At 37.6% G+C, this 21,505-nt stretch overlaps 1 protein-coding gene across 1 annotated transcript in view; it reads right to left on the bottom strand.

The window, feature by feature from the left end:
* Positions 1-17,022: 17,022 nt before the first annotated feature.
* The window catches only part of TBC1D8B (TBC1 domain family member 8B), a 64,810-nt gene continuing 60,327 nt past the window's right edge, over positions 17,023-21,505 (bottom strand). The window contains exon 21 of the mRNA XM_005594287.5: positions 17,023-17,522. Within this exon, the coding sequence (XP_005594344.4) occupies positions 17,166-17,522 (357 nt within the window). The 3' untranslated portion in view covers positions 17,023-17,165. The remainder of the gene's footprint in view (positions 17,523-21,505) is intronic.

Below are 21,505 nucleotides of genomic sequence, written 5' to 3'. Positions count from 1 at the left end.
AACTCCAACTTGAACCCACAACATCTAGGAAGGTTTGCCCAAGGTCAGAGTCTTGTCCCAGCCTGTGTCTACACTGGGCAGAAAGGATGCACATGTTCAATTTCCTCACCTTCTGCTGGGGATTTTGGGAGCACATTCAATTGAAAATCAAATTTTATATTGAGCTTTCAGTAGTGTGTAACTCTTTCACAGATACCGAGAAGTGACCTGCCCATGTAGTGAAATTGTTAGCCTGGGAGTAGGAGCTTTGCCTTGGACTAACAGTGGAATTTCCCTCTGCTCAAACACAACCATAGAAACTTGAGTACCAAAATATTCTTAGAAAACTGATGACAATTTCCACGTGTAAGAAAGGCCTGAAATAAAAAGCCATTCTTTGCAAACTTAGCAGATTTTTTGAATGGATATTTAATATCTTCTGAGATGGGGGCAGTGTGGTGGGAAGGAAAGGGCACCAAGCATCAGAAGACTGACTCAGGTACTTGTTTAGTTCTGTCATTTATTACTTGTTCGGTTCTCTAATACGTTGGACAAGTGATTTAATTTTCTTATCTCTAAAATGGGGACAACCTTTAGCCTATCAACCGCACAGGTTTTTGGCAATGAGGTTCCAGTATACAGTTACATTATATGAGGTTCCAGTATATAGTTACATTATTAAACCACTCAGAAAACTGTAAAATGTTATATAAAGTTGTACTTTAATAAGCACTGTGGAAAGAACTTCAGGATAATAGTCTGCCTTTCAAAATGCAGACACAAGCCCTATAAATTTCTGGGAGAAACCCTTGGCGATCTTGCATAGAAGTCGTTCATGTAAATTCCTAGAGAAGCTAAACCTCATGGCTTCACTTAAAAAGGTAGTAGAAATAGTTTTTGTCTGCCCACTTTTCCTGGATACCCCATTTCCTAATAAACTTGGGGAAGTTTTCCAAGAGGTCCTGTATGTGAAACTGTAAATGTGGGAACAGTAACTTTGCCTGAATTACTGGGAGTGGTGACATTTGGTGGTTGCCATTGGCAATGGCTTACAAAATCTGAAGTTCACCTTATTTCTCCGAAGCTAGGCTACTTGTGCATTTGAGTAACATGAACATATTATTTCATTCATTTTTTTTTTTGAGACAGTCTCACTCTGTCGCCTAGGCTGGAGTGCAGTGGTGCGATCTCAGCTCACTGCAACCTCCATCTCCAGGGTGCAAGCAATTCTTACGTCTCAGCCTCCCGAGTAGCTGAGACTATAGGCGAGAGCCACCATGCCCAGCTAATTTTTGTATTTTTAGTAAAGACGGAGTTTCATGTTGGCCAGGCTGGTCTTGAACTCCTGACCTCAAGTGATCTGCCTGCCTTGGCCTCCCAAAGTGCTGGGATTACAGGCATGAGGCACCGCACCCGGCTACATATTATTTCACTCTGAAGACACTCAGCATGTTGGGAAAATGGACTTTTCTTTCTACAAACAACTTGAAGGATTCATACTATTTAAACTCCAAAAAGGTAGAGGGAAATTTTCAGGGTGTTTTTTCCTCCATTATAGTGGAAAAACTTACAAATAATCCATAAGAGAATCATTCCAGGTATAAGAACACCACCAAAAATGGTAGGCAAAATTCCAACTGACCAAAATGTTTGCTGAAACATAAAAAGTAAAATGAAGATAGAGGAATACAAATAAAATGATCAAAGGTAGGAGAGTTTCTTTTTACTTTTAAGAAAAGGAAGGGTGAAGATACTAGTTTTTATGTAACATATTATACACTTTTTGTGGACTCTTCCCCTATTAGATGTATAGAAAACCATACATAGGCTCATGAGGAGTTAGTAGAAATGAAAACTTTGCTCTTCCTATCTGAATAGAAGGTAAGAATCATAAATGTAGACGTTTGCAATGCTTCCTTATATCTATTTTTATGAGTCCAATAAAATTGCATGCAGCTGGAGACTCCACAACTTTAACCAAATAGAAGGCAGTAGGATTAGACTGGGCATGGTGACTTATGCCTGTAATCCCAGCACTTTGGGAGGCCATGGATAACTTGAGGTCAGGAGTTCAAGATCAGCCTGGTCAACGTGACAAAACCCCCTCTCTACTAAAAATACAAAAATTAGCCAGGCATGGTGGCAGGAGCCTGTAATCCCAGCTACTTGGGAGGCTGAGGCAGAAGAATCGCTTGAACCCAGGAGGCGGAGGTTGCAGTGAGCCGAGATTGCACCACTGCACTCCAGCCTGGGCGACAGAGTGAGATCTCATCTCAAAAGGGGGGAAAAAAACGACAGTAGGATTAAAAAGAAAGAAATAGGCAGGGGATTGAATAATGAACCCTCTTTAAAATGTTTAGTATCCAGAAGCGCAAATCTGTGGTTGTGCTAGGCTGATGACATTAGATGTGATTTTACTTCATTTCCTCTTTTTTTCCAAATGTTCCTTAAAGGGCTTACATTGTTTTTAGACTTTTAAGTTAAGGGTTAAGACAGTTGGAGGGAAAAAAGAAGACATATTAACCTCAAAAGTACAACAATAAAACCGAAAGCTTAAGAGAACCAATAAAAGTCAAAGACAATAGAATGAGCTTATCAAAGTGCTGGAAAATTAAAAAAATAAAATAAAAACAAAAAAGTAATCTAGAACTTGATATCCAGCAAAAATATCTTTGTAAAATTAAGGTGAATATCCTCACACAAATATGCGAAACTGATTTTTACCAAGACGCAAAAGCAGCCATTTCAAAAAATGGTACTGGAACAATTGGACAGGCAGAGGCAAAAATAGAAAATGAACCTTGATCTAAACCTCACATCTTCACAAAAATTAACTAAAAATGGATTATAAACAAATGTAAAATGTGAAATTATGAAACTTTTAGAGAAAACTATAGCAGAAAATCTGTGGTATCTACAACTAGGCAAAGATTTCTAGACTTGATGCCAATATCATGATACTATATGGGAAAAATTGATAAATTAGACCTCATTAAAATTAAAAACCTGTGCTCTGTGAAATGTCCTGTGAATTAGATGGAAAGACAAGTTAGAGACTAGGGGAAAATATTTGCAAACCATATAACTGACAAAGGACTCACATCTAGAATAGAAAAATAACTTTTAAAACTCAACAATAAAGAACTCAAACAATTCAATTAGAAAATTGGCAAAAGACATGAACAAATGTTTTTCCAGAGAGGATATATCCATAGTGAATAAGCATGTGAAAAGATGTTCAACATCATTAGCTGTATTCATTTGCTAGGGCTGCCATAACAAAATACCACAGACTGTGTGGCTTAAACAACAGAAATTAATTTGCGTACAGTTCTGGAGACTAGAAGTCCAAGATCAAGGTGTCAGTAGTGTTGGTTTCATTGTGAGGCCTCTCTTGTTGATGGCTTGTAGATGGCCATTCTTGCTGCCCTTTCATATGATTGTCTTTCTGTACATATGTGCCCCTGTATATCCGTCTCTTCTTATAAGGACACCACTTATATTGGATTAATGCCCTAATCTAATGGTCTCATTTTAACTTAATAACAATTTTAAAGACCCTATCTCAAATATGGTTGCATTCTGAATTACTGGGGGTTGGGACTTCAACATATAAATTTGGAGGGGACACAGTTCATCCAATAATATGTAATAAGAACATAAAAAGATGCTCACATTAGGGAAATACAAAATAAAACTGCAATGAGATACCACTAGATACCTACTAGGATGGTTACATAAAAAGACAGACAATAACAAGTGTTGACAAGGATGTGGAGAAAATGGAAACCTCATACACTGCTGGTAATGTAAAATGGTTCATTCACTTTGGGAAACAATTTGGCAGGTCTTTAAAATGTTAGACATAGAGCTACCATATGATGCAGCAATCTCATTCCTAGGTATATACCCAAGAGAAATTAAATCATGTCCACACAAAAACATACCATGAATGTTCATAGCAGCATTATTGATAATAGAAAAAAGGTGAAAATAATCCAAATGTTCATCAATTGTTGAATGAATATATAGATAGCAATATATCCATACAATGGATAACAACTCAGCAATTAAAAGGAACTAACTACTGATACTTGGCTACAACACGAATAGCCTCAAAAACATTATATGTAAATGTAGCCACATGCAAAGACTAAATGTTGTATGATTTCATTTATATTCACTGTACAGAAAAGGCAAATTACAAAAGGTAGACAATAGATTAGTGGTTACCTGGGCCAGGAATGGGAATGAGGATTGGGAGCTCTCTTTGGAGTGATGGAAATGTTCTAAATTTGGATTTTGGTGATGGTTGTAAAACTGTAAATTTACTTAAAAATCATTGAATCTTACATTTAAAAATGGGTGGATTTGCATTGGGCACAGTGGCTAACATCTGTAATCTCAGCACTTTGGGATCTGACACGGGAGGAGCATATGAAGTCAGGAGTTTGAGACCAGCCAGGGCAACAGAACAAGACCCCATCTCTACAAAAGATTTAAAAATTAGCTGGGCATGGTGGCATGTACCTGTAGTCCCAGCTACTTGGGAGGCTGAGGCAGGAGGGTCGCTTAAGCCTAGGAGTTTAAGGCTGCAGTAAGCCATCAACATGCCACTGCACTCCAGCCTGGGTGACAGAGTGAGACACTGTCTCAGAAATAAAAATTAAAACAAAAAACACAAAAGGATGAAATTTGCAGTACATAAATTGTATCTCACAGAAGCTATTTTTAGAAGTATATAAACAATAAAAATCACATCTTATGAAATAAAACAATGCTACATACTGTATGATTCTATTTATATGAAAGTCTAGAAAAACCAAAACTACAGTGATAGGAAGCTGTTCAATGTTGCCAAGGGCGAGGGGTGGAAGGAGGAGATTGCCTCAAAGGGGCCGGAGGGAACTTTTTAAACTGATGGAAATGTTCTATATCTTGATTGGAGTGGTGGTTGTATGAGTGTATACTTTCTTTCAAACTCCTCAAACTGTTTAAAATTGGTAAAATTTCATTATCTATGCATTATATCTCAATAAAATTGATTTAAATATTTTTAATCAGTGAAAGATTTTACCAAGCTTCACAAAAGATGATAAAAGAAACGTCCATAAGTACATTAAGTGACATTGGACTCCATTACATCAGTGAAATGCAAATTAACACAATATGAAATACTCTACACACCCTCTAGAATGGCCAAATTTAAAAAGACAAAATTTTTAAAATGCCAAGTGCTAGTGAGAATGTGGAACAACTGGAGCTCACATATACTGCTGGTGGGAATGCAAAATGGTTCATTAATCTGAAAAACAGTTTGGAAGTTCCCTAGGAAGTTAAAAAATATGTCCCATCATTTTCATTCCTGAATATTTACCCTAGAGAAATGAAAATATGTTTACACAAAGACTTGTAAGCAACTGTTCGTAATAACATTATTCATAATTGCCCGAACCTGGGTACAACCCAAATGACAATCAAAGGGTGAATGGATATACAAATTGTGGTATATTTATACTAATGGAACACTAAAAGGAATAAACTTCTGATATGGGCATGGATGATTCTCACAAACATTATTCCAGAAATGGCAGACAGAAAAACTTAGTGTATGACTCAGTTTTTATAAAACTCTAGAAAAGAAAAATCTATGATGACAGAAAGCAGATTAGAGGTTACCTGGAACTGAGGGTGGGGCAGGTTGACCTGGTTGAGGAACAAGGGAACTTTCAGGGTGATGGAAATATTCTGTATCTTGATTGCGGTGTGGTTAGTTACATGGGTGTATACATTTTGTGAAATTCATACATTATACATTTTGTCAAAATGTATACTTTAAATGAGTGCCTTAACTCTGTGTAAATTATACTTCAGTAAAGTTTACTTTAAAAAATAATTAGGAAAACGCAAATTAAAACTGCAATGAGATACTATTATACAGCCACCAGAATGGCTAAGATGTAAAAAGGTAGACGGTATCAAGTGTTGGTGAGGATATAGAGAGATCAGAATTCTTATTTATGACTGATTGGAGTATTAATTGGCACAACCACTTGGAACATTGTTTAGCAGTATCTATCAAAGCTGAACATATACATACTCTATTGACGTAGCAATTTCACTTCCGGATATTTAAATATATACCCAAAAGAAATGCATAAATATAGGCATCAAAAGACAAATATAAGAAAGCTTACAGCCTTGGCCGGGCGCGGTGGCTCACGCCTGTAATCCCAGCACTTTGGGAGGCCGAGGCGGGCGGATCACAAGGTCAGGAGATCGAGACCACGGTGAAACCCCGTCTCTACTAAAAATACAAAAAATTAGCCGGGCGCGGTAGTGGGCGCCTGTAGTCCCAGCTACTCAGGAGGCTGAGGCAGGAGAATGGCGTGAACCCGGGAGGCGGAGTTTGCAGTGAGCCGAGGTCGCGCCACTGCACTCCAGCCTGGGGGACACAGCGAGACTCCGTCTCCAAAAAAAAAAAAAAAAAAAAAAAAAAAGAAAGCTTACAGCCACATTATTTTTATATTCCCAAACCGGAAACAATCCAAATTTCCATCAACGGTAGAATGGATTTTAAAAACCATAATATAGCCATACAATGAATTATCACACACAATAAAAGGGAATGAACTGTTGATACCTAACATAGATGAATTACCAAAACAATGTTGAGTGAAAGAAGCCAACTAAAAAGATGCATGTTGTATTATAGCCATAAGATTCAATTTATATAATTTTTCATGGTATTTTTAATGGACACGTAATAATTGCACATATTTATGGAATACAGTGTGATATTTTGATATATGTATACAATGTGTAATGATTAAATCAAAGTATTAATGTATTCTTCACTTCAAACATTTATTTTTTCTCATGTGCTGAGAACATTAAAAATTATCTCCTCTAGTTATTTGAAAATATACAGTAAATTATTAAATATCATCAGTCTATGGTGATATAGAACACTAGAACTTATTCTCCTATCTAGCTATAATTTTAAATCTGTTAATCAATCTCTTTCTATCTTCCCCTCCCCCTACACTTTCCAGCCTCTAGAAACCACTGTTCTCTATTTCTGTCTCAACATTTTTAGCTTCTACATGAGTGAGAACATACAATATTTCACTTTCTGTGCCTGGCTTATTTCACTTAACATAATATCCTTTAGGCCCATCCATGTTGCCACAAATGACAGGATTTCATTATTTTTATGCTGAATAGTATTCCACTGGGTATATGTACCACATTTTCTTTATCCATTTGTTTGTTGATGGACAATTAGGTGGATTCCACATCTTCACTATTGTGGATAGTGCTGAAATAAATATGGTAGTGCAGATATCTCTTGGACATACTGATTTCCTTTCCTTTGAATATATACCCCGCAGTGGTATTGCTGGATCATATGGTTTTCTATTTTTAGGTTTTTTTTTTTGAGGAATCTAAATACTGATTTCCATATTGGCTAATTTTTAAATTTACATTCCCACCAACAGTATATAAGAGTTCCGTTTTCAGCCGGGCACAGTGGCTGACACCTGTAATCCCAGCACTTTGGGAAGCTGAGGTGAGCTGATCGCTTGAGCCCAGGAGTTTAAGATCAGCCTGGGCAACATGACGAAGCCCCGTCTCTACTAAAAATACAAAATTAGCTGGGCGTGGTGGCGGCGTACACCTATAGTCCCAGCTATTTGGGAGGCTGAGGTGAAAGGATCACTTGAGCCCGGCAGACGGAGGTTGCAGTGAGTGATCATGTCACTGCACTCCAGCCTGGGCAACAGATGGAAACCCTGTTTCAAAACAATAAAAGAGGTCCCTTTGTCTCCACACCCTTGCCAGCAATTTGTTATTTTTTGTCTTTTTAATAATAGCTATTTGGACTGGGGTAAGATGATACCTCATTGTGGTTTTGATTGGCATTTCCCTGATTAGTGATGTTGAGCATATTTCCATGTACCTGTTGGCCATTTTGTATGTCTTGTTTTGAGAAATGTCTATTCACCTTATTTGCCCATTTTTTCGCATCATTTGAGGTTTTTTTTTTTTAAATGTGCTTAAGTTCCTTGTGTATTCCGGATATCGATGCCTTGCTGGATGAATAGTTTGCAAATATTTTCTCCCACTCTGCAGGCTATCTTTTCACTTTGCTGATTATTTCCTTTGCTGTGCAGAAGATTTTTAGTTTGGTATAGTCTCATTGGGTCTATTTTTGATTTTGTTGCTTGTGCTTTTGAGGTCTTATCCATAAAATCACTGGCCAAAGTCCTGAAGTGTTTTCCCTATGTTTTCTTATAGTAGTTTCATATTTTTTGTGTCTGACATTTAAGCCTCTAATCCATTTGAGTTAATTTTTGTATATGGTGGGAGGGGTCCAGTTTCATTCTTCTGCATATAGATATCCAGTTTTCCCAGCACCATTAATTGAAGAGACTATCCTTTCCCCAATATGTTCTTGGTACCTTTGTTGAAAACGAACTCTGCTGTAGGTGTGTGGATTTATTTCTGTGTTCTCTATTTTGTTCCATTGGTCCATGTCTGTTTTTGTGCCAGTACTATGCTGCTTTGTCCACTATAGCTTTGTAGTGTATACTTTGAAGTCAGGTAATGTGATGTCTCCAGCTTTATTCTTTTTGCTCAGGATTACTTTGGCTATTCAAGGTCTTTATTGGTCCCATACAAATTTTGGGATTATTTTTTATATTTTTGTGAAGACTGTCATTGGTATTTTGATGGGGATTGCATTGAATCTGTAGATCACTTTGTGTAAAATATGGTCCTTTTAGCAGTATTAATTCTTCTAATCCATGAGCATGAGACGTCTTTCCATTTTTTATGTTCTCTTCAATTTCTTTCATCTGTCTTTTATAGTTTTCATTATAGAGATCTTTCCTTTACTTTCTTACATTTATTCCTAGGTATTATAATAGCTATTGTTAATGAGATTGATTTCTTGATTTTTTTTCAGCTAGTTCATTATTGGTGTATGAAAATGCTATTGATATTTGTATGTTGATTTTGTATACTGCAAATTTATCGAATTTATCAGTTCTAAGAATTTTTGGGTGGAGTCTTTAGGTTTTTTCTGTATATAAGATCATGTCATTTGAAAACAGGGACAATTTGACTTCCTCCTTTTCTATTTGAATGCCCTTTATTTCTTTCTATTGCCTATTGTTCTGGCTAGAACTTCTGGTACTATGTTGAATAAGAATAGTGAAAGTGGGCATCTTTGTCCTGTTCCAGTTTTTAGAGGAAGTTTTCAACTTTTCCTTGCTCAGTATGATGTTGGCTGTGGGTTTGTCATACATGTTTTTGTGTTGAGACACATTCCTTCTATACCTAATTTGTTGAGAGTTTTTATCATGAAAAGATGTTGAAATTTATGAAATGCTTTTTCTGCATCTATTGAGATGATAAATAAAGAATGTAGTACCTGGAGTGCTTGCAGGTGATAACATTTCAAGGAAATAGACCAACATCTGCATATTTACCAGAGAGTCTAAATTCAATTACTAGCTTACCTAATTGGAAGTGGTTCTGTTTGATCAGTTGATTGACAGAAGCCAAGGCTCAAAACTAGTCCATATTAAATGAAGTTGATATGGCAGATATTCCTTGGCATGCTGAAGAGGAAGTACTCCAAAGACTTAAGGAGACAGAAACATTGGAGTACATTTATATGATTCAGTCACTTACATTTTAACCATGTCCCTCTTCCAACAGGGACCAGAGGATGCTTTATTACTCAAGGCATTGAAAATTACCTTAATGAGAGGAGTCCCAGTATCCTTGAAACATGCTACAGTGGCTGTCTTTTGTAGGCTATGATTTATGGTGAAATTAAGTCTCCTTAACTTATTTTTTAAAATTAATTTTTGACACATAATAATTGTACATATTTATGGGGTGAAGTGTGATGCTTTAATACATGTATACATTGTACAATGATCAAATAAGGGTATTTAGCATATCCATCACCTCATATATTTATCATTTCTTCGTGGTGAGGACATTCAAAACCTTCTCTCCCATCTTTCCCAGCTATTTTGAAATATATAATACAATATTGTTAATCATAGTCACCCTAATATTCTAACACCAGAACTTATTCTTCCTATCTAACTGTAACTTTGTACTCCCTAATCCATCTCTCTCCATCCCTTCCTCCCCACTACCCTTCCAACCCTCTGGTAACCACGATTTCTACTTTCTTCTATGAGACCAACTTTTTCGAGATTTCACATATTAGTGAGATCATGCAGTATGTGTCTCTCTGTGTCTGGCTTATTTCACTTAACATAATGTCTTCTAGGTTCATCCATGTTGCCATGAATGACAAAATTTCACTTTATTTTATGGCTGAATAGTATTCTATTGTGAAAATATACCACATTAAAAAAATCCATTCATTCATTGATGATTACTTAGGCTGATTCCATATCTTGGTTATGTAAATAGTGCTGCAACAAACATCAGAGTGCAGATATCTATTAGACGTACTGATTTCCTTTCCTTTGGATATATTCCTAGAAGAGGGATTGCTGGATCATATGGTAGTTCTATTTTTTTTTTTTGCTTATAAATTATATTCTTTATTATTTTTATGTTAAAATAGTGTCAAAATACAGTTAAGACTTTACATGTCAGAGAATTCAAAATGACATTTCTTTTAATTGCCTAGTCATATCTCAGGTACCATGTTTCTCATAACTTTAATACATTTGTGACATTTATTTGAAAATAGTTGCTGTGGAATCCTTTATTTTAAATTTCCTGGGTTTGTGTATATATCTCTAATTCTTATCCACAATGCTGCATTTATTCAGGGGTGGATTTTTAAACTTTTTAATTTATTATTATTATACTTTAAGTTCTAGGGTACATGTGCATAACGTGCAGGTTTGTTACATATGTATACTTGTGCCATGTTGGTGTGCTGCACCCATCAACTCATCAGCACCCATCAACTCGTCATTCACATCAGGTATAACTCCCAATGCAATCCCTCCCCCCTCCCCTCGGTAGTTCTATTTTTAATTGAGGAACCTCCCCACTGTTTTCCATAATGGCTATGCTAATTTACATTCCCACCAACACTGTGTAAGTGTTCTCCTTTCTCCACATTCACACCAGTATTTGTTAATTTTTGTCTTTTTGATAGCAGTCATTCTAACTGGGGTGAGGTGATACCTGATTGTGGTTTTGATTTGCATTTCCCTGATGAAAATGGTGAGCATTTATTCATATATATGTTGGTCATGTCTTCTTCTGAGAAATGTCTATTCAGGTGGTTTGCCCATTTTTCAATTGGGTTGCTTCTTTTTTGCTGTTGTTTGACTTCCTTGTATATTCCGGAATATTAGCTCCATATTAGCTCCATGTCAGATGGATAGTTTGCAAATATTTTCCCCCAGTCTGTAGGTTGTCTCTTTACTCTGTTATTTCCTTTCCCATGCAGAAGCTTTTTCATTTGATGTAATCCCATTTGTCTATTTTTAATTTTGTCATCTGTGTTTTTAATTGTGTCACCTGTGTCTTATTAAAAAAAAAAAAATCCTTGACCAAACCAATGTCATGAAACACTTCCCCTATGTTTTCCTCTAGTCATTTGATCATTTCCGGGCTTATATTTAAGTCTTTAATCCATTTTGACTCCACTTTTGTATATAGTGAGAGACAGAGGTCTAGTTTCAATCTTCTGCATGTGGCTATCTAGTTTTTCCAATACCGTTTATTGAAGACTATCCTTTCCTCAATGTATGTTCTTGGTGTCTTTGTTGAAAATCAGTCAGCTATAAATGCATAAATTTATTTCTGTGTTCTCTATTCTGTTTTATTGGTCTATGTGTCTGTTTTTGTGCCAGTAACATTCTGTTTTGGTTACTATAGCTTTGTAGTATACTTTGAAGTCATAGGTAGTATGACACCTCCAGCTTTGTTCCTTTTGCTCAGGATTACTTTGGCTATTCATGGTCTTTTGTGGTCAAACATGAATTTTAATTTTTTTTTACTGTTTCCATGAAGAATGTCATTTTTTCATATAAATTGCATCGAATCTGTAGATCACTTTGGGTAGTATGAGCATTTTAACAATATTATTTGTAGGTCTCCTTAATTTCTTAGTTCATGCTGCCATTGTCAGGAACTTGCTAATTCCTATGAGAATAATGGGAACCTAGAATGGCAGAGACCAAGTGGTAGAACTTAATGACTAGAGATGAGGTGAGCATGGTGAGCATGATAAGAGCATGGCCAAGGAAGTAATCTATATGTTTTGAATTACAGAGATGTTTGGTAGTGGCTAATTTTTCTTCAGGTCTCTTAGATTAAAATAAATGGTAGCCTACTAATTCCTACTTTATTTGTATAGGCAAAATATTTGCAGTCTGGTGAACAAAGATCTAATTTGAGTAATCATTATGGAGATTTAAGGTTTTTCACCCAATTTGCAGACCTGAGTCAGTTTACACACTCAGAGGCTCCTGAAGGAAAACCAGGTAACCTTAAGGAAGGATTTTGCAACACCATGAGCATGTGTTGTAAATCTTCTTTTAGGAAGAGGAGCCATTTACCAGGGTAATTTGCACTGGGCAAATGACTTGGACTTTCAGAGATTATTTGACACTGACTCTGAGTTCACATTCATTCCTGGGAGAGATTAGAAGGGGTTTGAACACAGTGGTTAACTAGTGGTCAGAGGCAGGGCTTATGGAGTCAAGAGATACAGTTTTATCTTGAATCAGTCTACAATGGATCTAGTGTATTTGCAAATATATTATATAGCTATTTCCTGGTTCATGAATGCACAACTTGAAATAGCCACAATCAGCAACTGATAGATATACTACATCTGCTCCCTGATCAGTGTAGTAAGAACTTTTTGTGGTAGAAAGGGCCAAGTAGAATTAGTTGGGTCTGTCTAGGGAAATCACAGAGATGAGTGTGTACCAAAGATTTGAAGAACGTGTGTGTATGGCAGGTGGGGGTGATTTCTATCATACCCTCCTTTAACTTGCCTGTTTGGACTATGCCGAAGGTAGAGAGGTCTTAGAAAATGATATTCAATTATCAAAATTTAATCATTTATCTCAAACAGGATTTTTTTTTAAAGCTGGATAAATCATAGGAAACTGTAGAACACTAGAAAGATCAAGACCTTAAAAGTAGTCATAAAGAAATGGTATTACCTGCAAAAGGAAGACAAGTAGAATTAGGAGCTGGGAAATACATTGCTTGATGTTTCTGGGATGGGAGAAATATGTAGTTCTGATGGCAGAAGTGGAAACTGCAGCATAATATGAGAGATAGGATAAAATGTGCTTCTTTTGATGGTTATATGCCTAGGAATGTAGTTACTGGAATAATCTGCCTTGCCTTTAGGGACCGGAGCTACAGGGCCCCAGTGTCACATGCATCAATCTTGCTCCTCTCCCCTTGAGTGTGCGCAAGACCTGTGATTTGCCTTTAACCAACAGAACATGGTGAAGGGGATAGGATGTCATGGCTGTAATTATGTTACATTATAGAAGACACTGTCTTGCTAGCAGATTTGCTCTAGAGACTTCCCTTGCTGGCTTGATAAAGTAAGTGGCCATTTTGGGGGAAGCCGATGTGGCAGAGAACTGTTCACAGAAGGTGAGGGCAGCTGTTAGGAACTGACTGAAGCCTCTAGAAGCTGATGGTGGCTGCCAAGTGACTACCAGCAAGAAGCTGTTGCCCCAGACCGGAAACCACAAGGAAATGAATTCTGCCAACAGCCTGAGTGAACCTGGAAGTGGATTATTCCTTACATGATCCTTCACATGAGAACCATCTTGGCTGACACTTTGGTTGCAGCCTTGTGAGATCCTAAGCAGAAGGTCGAGATAAGTTGAGCCCAGAGTCCTGACCCACTGAAATGGTGAGATAATAAATGTGTGCTGGAATTAGTTATGCAACAATAGAAAACAAACATACTGTTCAATTTGCTTTCCACCCTCTTAGTTTGCCTTTCTATACTGTAGAGGCTAAAAAGCTAAATTTCCCAGATTCCTCTGCAACTAGGATTCTGGATTTATTAGAGGCTAATCAGATGCACACATGTGAGACTTGAATGACAGGAGTGAGGTGTTGGCTATGTTTCTGCCATTTCTGCTGTTAAACATAGTTGTGAAGATGTTTGGCTATTCTATTGCAATTTAGTCATGAGTTTGTGGGTGATGAGAGGCAGGGTGCCTGTCATCTATTTTGCTAGTGTAAATCACAGCAGTTGAAGCATGGTTCCTGAGGTAGCAGCAGTAGTGATGGCTTTTTATGACAGCAAAGGAAGTAGCAGTGTCCTTATCACTGAAGAGTTAGCAATTCCCTTGGTGGCCTGATAGTGGTGTGTCTTTGGAAGTTGTTCTTGAAAGCTCAAGTTAGTCTATCCTCTTGGTAATTATGTAAGCCACTTGATATCCAGTAATCAATCTTTTCCTGACTAAACTAACTAGAGTGAACTAGTTCTCTGCAATTGAATTCTGATACAAGAGGGAAGTCCTCAAGTGATATCTGAGTTAAGTGTAAGTAAAAATATATCATAGTTCTGTGTGAACTGAAATTTAGAAAAAGAAAAAAAAAAGGCTTAACATGGTGACTCACACCTGTAGTTCACACTTTGGGAGGCTGGGGTGGTAGGATTGCTTGAGCCTCGGAGTTTGAGAACAGCCTGGGCTACATAGGGAGACCACATCTCTACCAAAAAAAAAAAAAAAAAAAAAAAAAAAAAATTAGCCAGGCATGGTGGTGTGTGTCTGTGGTCTCAGCTACTTGGGAGGCTGAGATATGAGGATTGCATGAGCCTGAGAGATCAAGGCTGTACTGCACTCCAATCTGGGTGACAGAATGAGAGCTGTCTGTCTGGGTGACAGAATGAGACCTGTCTCAATAAAGAGACAAAAAAAAAAAAAAAAAAAAGAAGAAGATAGAAAAGAAAAAGGAAAAAAAGGTATCATGATAAACAATATTAATCTTTTTAAGTAAACCATTTTTCATGTTTAGTAGATATAATATTTATTTTTATAAAGACAAGTAAAGCCACCTTATAACATATTTAATTTAATGTATAAGGTATAATGAACTGGTTCAGTTTAACACAACTACATAAGATTTTTAATATTATGAACAACCTGTTTGGTTAACAAGATAGCAGCTATAAAAATCTATAATGTTTAGTTTGTTTCTCCTGCAGACTCAGAAAATAAATGTTTTCTTTTTGCTTTGCATTTATAAAATTTTGCAACTCAAAAAATCTCTTTCAGTATTGAATTTTAATTAATCGAGGCTAAAATATACTCAGTAATCTGTACTGTTCTGACTTTAAAATCATATCAAATATTAATAACATATGCTCTTAAGAAAGTACCTTTCTTTGTAAATACAACTGACAAAATATTCAACAAAGTGTGTACAATAGTGCCTTGTATACATGTGTCTTTCTGGAGCTACTTCAGTGTAATTTAACAATCATTGCATAATAGCAGATGTATAGTAGTTTCCATATAAACTATTAACTAAGCTCTAAAATATGGACATAGTTCAGCAAATCATTTCTGAGAAAAGGCATAGATGTTTATTTACCAACTATCTCTTTAAGTGGTAATTTCCTTGAAAAGACAAGGTTTATTAAATCATTTTAAAGATACTACTGGTAAGTGTTTAGCTAAAACCAATTTATGGAATTTTCAAAGGCTCAACTTGAAAATTCTTGAACTTCTTTGAAAATAACATATTCTATGGCCTATGAAGCCCCATGTGTTGAGCTTTGTTCACAGTGGATTCTTCCCAAAGGCTGACTGTACCAACTCCCTCCAAGAAAGGGAGACCTCTTGAGTCACTCTGAAGGAGGTCTGCCCTTTCATGGTTTCACATCTAGAAAAGTCAAAGAGCTTATAACCAACGTCTTTTGTAAAGAAAGACGCTCCAATGAATGATTTCTCCCCCAATTTCCTAAGTCAATTGATTAATAAGTTGCCCCTGGTAGGAATAGCACAGGACAGTGGACAAATGTGGTTTGCTGTTTTTTTTTTTTTTTAAGTGCTAACAAAGCCCATTATCTCAAATGGACTGTCTGTGTAATGATTGAAACACAAGCAGCATAAAGTATATAGAAATTACACATCTAAATTGGATAGTCAAAACTTTTTAGACTGATGTCAGCAATTCTGTTACCCTGGCAATCATTACATACAAGTATACTTTATGTGCTTGCCAGACTATAAGATAATTCAGTCTTAGTGTAGCCATTCTTTACTATCTAATGTAAATTAACACATGACTGGTGAAAATCCAAAATCTACAGCTAGAACCAAAGCAGTCATAAGCTACTCTGAGACAAATGCCACAAACAGTAGTGCCCAGAATTTCTAGTGATTTCTTAAGACCTATACATTTAATTGAACCATTTCTTAGCCCTTCTCAGAAGGCTGGTTTTATCCAGCTTAAATCCAAATCCAATATTGTTTTTTTCTTAATATCGGCCCAGAATTTAGAGTTATTGATTTGCTTTTATCAGTAACAGAGTTAGCAGTGTGAGTCAGCAGCCTCTGAACCCCTCAGGTAGGAAGACTGTAGAAGGTACTTAAAAAACCATTTATTACTAGAAGACTGAATGAGATTAACTTTAAAAAGTTAATAATATTTCAGTTAGATAACTTGAAAACAAGGGCCCCAAATGGTAATCTTCTAGAAAATTTGGAAAGTAGGGTTTATCGATTGACATGACATATCAGCCTCACTAACACCCAAGCATAACACTGTCTTTTCAAAATCATCAGTAATTCATATGTAAATAGCAACACAAGCTAGTAATTTCCTTACTAAAAGTGATATTCTTGTGCCCTCTGGTGGTAACATTTAGCATATTCCCCTGATATTGCATATATTGTGAAATATAAAAAAGTATATTTGTATTTGAGAATATCATCAAAATTTGAGATAACAAATGTGGTTTGTTTTTGTTTGTTTTTTGTTTTTTTAAAAAAGTGCTAACAAAGCCCATTATCAACAACAAAGGAATGATGCATTGTGCTTCTGGATATATATTTTGGCCTTCAGACACATTTTTAACAAGATAAATCCCTGAGCCCTACTCACAGGAATCAAGCTGACAGCTACAGGAATCTTAGTAAACTGGTGGTCTATGATAGGCAATTCCTAGGGATTTACATCTTGGTTCTAGACCTTAACTGAGAAATTTTTGCATTTTCCAGCTTGGCTTTTACATCTATGGGTTTCTCAAAAAACCTCACCAATGCTGGTTCATTCAACAGCGATGCAAGAATCTGTTCAAATGCAAATGACCATTGGCTCCCTGTTTTTTCCTCACTGGGTCCTCCAGAAGCACAGACAGTACCAGAGAATCCTTTGGCTGATGATGTAGGGCTATGTAGTTTCCTTCCAACTTCTTCCATCCTGAGTAAAAGGCTGGTTACAACAGCAATGGCTTGATATAATGATTCTTCTTCAGGGTCCTCATGAAATAAGTTATAGAGGGTCTTTGAAAACTGAATAAACTGAGACTAGAAGACACAAGTTGAAAATATCACATTTGAATATTAGACTTAGCAAATATAAAGAGAACTTAGAAGTGAATAGTCTCCTATATAGGATTTGTACCATAGAAGCTTCACCCTAGAAATTATAAGAACTGGTGATTAATCCCAAAATAAATCTTGGTTCTAGAAAGTTGAGTATGGGCCAAGCGTGGTGGCACACGCCTGTAATCCCAGCACTTTGGGAGGCCGAGGCAGGTGGATCACCTGAGGTCAGGAGTTCGAGACCAGCCTGGCCAACATGATGAAACCTCGTCTCTACTAAAAATACAAAAAATCAGCTGGGCGTGGTGGCAGGCGCCTGTAATCCCAGCTACTTGGGAGGCTGAGGCAGAAGAATTGCCTGAACCGTGAAGGCAGAGGTTGCAGTCAGCCGAGATCATGCCATCGCACTCCGGCCTGGGCAACAAGAGAGAAACTCCATCTTAAAAAAAAGATGAGTATGAAGCATGGAAGGAAATTTCATTTAGATGCTCTCACTTATTGCCTAATAGCAGTACATTTTATCCAGACTAATTCCTGGACTGTTTGCCTGCCAGCATTACTTAAATGTTAGGTGCTATTTTTTTTTTTCCTAGACAAGGTCTTGCTGTGTTGTCCAGGCTTGAGTACAGTGGTGCCATCATAGCTCACTGCAGCTTCCAACTTCTGGGCTCAAGTGATCCTCACACCTCAGCTTCTCAAGTAGCTAGGACTATAGGCACATGCCACCATGCCTAGCTAATTTTCACACTTTTTGTAGAGACAGGATCTCACTATGTTGCCTGGGCTGATCTCAAACTCCTGGCCTGATCTCAAACTCCTGGCCTCAAGTGATCCTCTCCCACTTTAGCCTCCCAAAGCACTCAGATTACAGGCATGAGCCACTGTGCTGGCCAGGTGGTACTTCTAATTAGGCAAAGTCCCTTTGGAGCTGTCCTCACAGGGTGAACAAGAATTCTGGACAGAAATATAGTTATAATTATGCATAAATTAGGCTGTACTTGGACCTGCTTCCATGTAATGAAAAGTCACTGACATTAGAATCATAAGGCTTTTGTTTAAGAATTAAGAAGTTTAATCCTGAATTCCAGCAAAATAGCTGATGCAAACCAGTTTGAAGACCCCGACAGAAGAACAAAACCAGCATGAGAATAGTTTCTTCATCTCCCTGTCCAATGATTACACCCTGCATTCTTCGACCAATGATCTCCACACTATGGCCCACTCCAAACCCCTTAAAAACCCTAGTCTCAAACTCCTCGAGGAGAGGGATTTGAGGCCTCCTCTTATCTTATTCAGCAACCCTACAATCAAACCTCTTTCTCTGCTGCAACCTAATGTCTCGGTTTACTGACTTGCTGTGTACATCAGGTAAAGGACCTATTATGGTTACACCGTATTTCCCTACACATAAATCATTCATTCATTAACCAATTGTAACAATTAAAAATGAGTTCCACTTAATCCGAAATGGCTGGAGTGGGTAGCTCAGCCAGAAGGTGGGTGGATCACAAGGTCAGGAGATCGAGACCATCCTGGCTAATATGGTGAAACCCTGTCTCTACTAAAAAAATACAAAAAATTAGCCGGGCGTGGTGGTGGGCGCCTACAGTCCCAGCTACTCGGGAGGCTGAGGCAGAAGAATGGTGTGAACCCCGGAGACGGAGCTTGCAGTGAGCCGAGATCGTGCCACTGCACTCCAGTCCAGACTGGGAGAGAGAGCCAGACTCTGTCTCAAAAATAAAAAAGAAAATTTAAGGAAGAATAAGTTTTGGGACTATCTAGTAGTACAAGGTGACTCCAAGTAACACTTTTTTTTTTTTTTTTTTTTTGAGACAGAGTCTTGCTCTGTCACCCAGACTGGAGTGCAGTAGCACAACCACAGCTCACTGCAACCTCGACCTCCTGGACTCAAGCAAACCTCCCACCTTGGCCTCCCAAAGTGCTGGGATAGAAAAAACATAAGCCACCGTGCCCAGTCCAAGGAACCCATTTGGACATGTTTCTCTTTAAAGGCTGAAGTGGGGCCTAAGTTGACAGATAAACGGGTTTGCCTGCTAATTGCACCTTGATGATCCATAGATATTCCTAGAAGATACCTGTCAATTTACAAAAGCAATTCCAACATAAGAATTCTACAAGTCAATCATCCTACCAGAAAAGTTTACTTGTAAATAAAAATCATATACAAAAGATACACTTCATGATAATATATTGTAACATTTTTCTTTCTTAATTAATCTACAGTTTTAGTGTTCCTATATAAATATAAATATATATATAATATATTTTTCTGGGTTCCTAGTTCACAACTCCCATAGTCCTTTGTTACAGTATTGTCTTATAATGTTGGGTGTATTAGGCCACAGGGGCAGGCGTCAGAAAACAGAATCTTCTCCCCACTCTAATCTTCTTCCAACCTTCCTTTCTTCCTTCCTTCTTTCTTTCCTTCCTTCCTTCCTTCTTCCTTTCCTTTCCTTCCTCCCTCCCCCTTTCCTTCCTCCCTCCCCCCTTCCTTCCTCCCTCCCCCCTTCCTTCCTCCCTCCCTTCCTCCCTCCTTCCCTCCCTTCCCCTTCCCTTCCCTCCCTTTTCCCTCCTCCTCCCCTCCCTCTCCCCTCCCCTCCCCTTCCTTCTTTTTGACAGAGTTTCGCTCTTGTCGCCCAGGCTGGAGTGCAATGGTGCAATCTCGGCTCATTGCAACCACCACCTCCCAGGTTCAAGTGATTCTCCTACCTCAGCCTCCTGAGTAGCTTTCTGATAGTTGGTCTTAAACCCTCCCTAGAAAGGGTTGTACCTCATATCCTTGGGGGAAGAAATGCTGACATCATGAAGCTTCCATAAAAACCCAAGAGAACTGGGTTCAGGGAGCTTCTGATAGCTGAATGCATGGAGGCTGACAGGAGGAAGGTAAAGAAGAACTCATCCACATGTCGGGAGGGTGACACACCCCAACTCCATGGGGACAGAAGCTCCTGCGCTTGGGACCCTTCCAGACCTCGCCCTATGTATCTCTTCTTCAGGCTGTTTATCTGTATTCTTTAAAATATCCTTCTTAGTAAACCAGTAAATATAAGGATTTCTCTGAGTTCTGTAAGTCTCTCTGTAGCAAATTAATCAAACTCAAAGAAGGGATAGTGGGAACCCCAACTTTAAGTTGGTCAGCCAGGAGTTCAGGAGATCAGACTTGTTACTGGGGGAAAGGAGGGAGCAGTCTTGGGCACTGAACACTCAACCTGTGGGATCTCATACTATTTCTAGGTAGATAGTGTTGGAATTTAATTGGAGGACACTCAGCTGGTATCTACTGCTTGGTGGTGGGGAAAACCCCCACACATTTGGCCACAGATGTTTTCTTCTATGTTGATGATTGTTATTGTTGTGGTGTGAGAGTAGAGGAAAAAAGGCACTTTGAGAGAATTTTTCCCTAAACAATAGTACTGTTCATTTATAATAATTCTAGAATAAATATATCATACTGACTCATTTTAGAAAGTACTTATTCAATTGTCAAATGATACAGTCCACTGAAAAATATGAAGTTGTTTGACAGTTTTCATTTTGGTAAAGTTCTTGGGATCCTCCGTATCTGTACTAACCAGATTTTAATTAAAAAAAGAAGAACATATTTTGATTAGGCAGTGTATAAGAAAAAGAGGATTATGTTCGGATATAAGATCAGTAGGAACCAGGGTGTGACCCATCTCAGTAATTTATCATTCCCAGTACCTAGCATTGGGTTTGGTATCTGGTAGACAGTAAACAAATGTTTACTGAATAAATTAACATTTCCAATAAAGTTGGAAATATATTACACATATATTTTTTCTATAGGTGCATGTCATAGCAGAAGAATTCTCTGAAACACTAGACACATTTAAGTGTTAAAAATAAAAAAAAAATCATTAAAAAATTTCTTCCCACTCTTCCATGCTCATCTGAAACTTAGATAATACATAGATTATTTAACT

Source organism: Macaca fascicularis, chromosome X, assembly GCF_037993035.2.
Source record: "Macaca fascicularis isolate 582-1 chromosome X, T2T-MFA8v1.1".
Lineage (NCBI taxonomy): Eukaryota > Metazoa > Chordata > Mammalia > Primates > Cercopithecidae > Macaca > Macaca fascicularis.
Note: the sequence above shows the minus strand (reverse complement) of the source record. Positions and strands in the feature narration are given on the sequence as shown.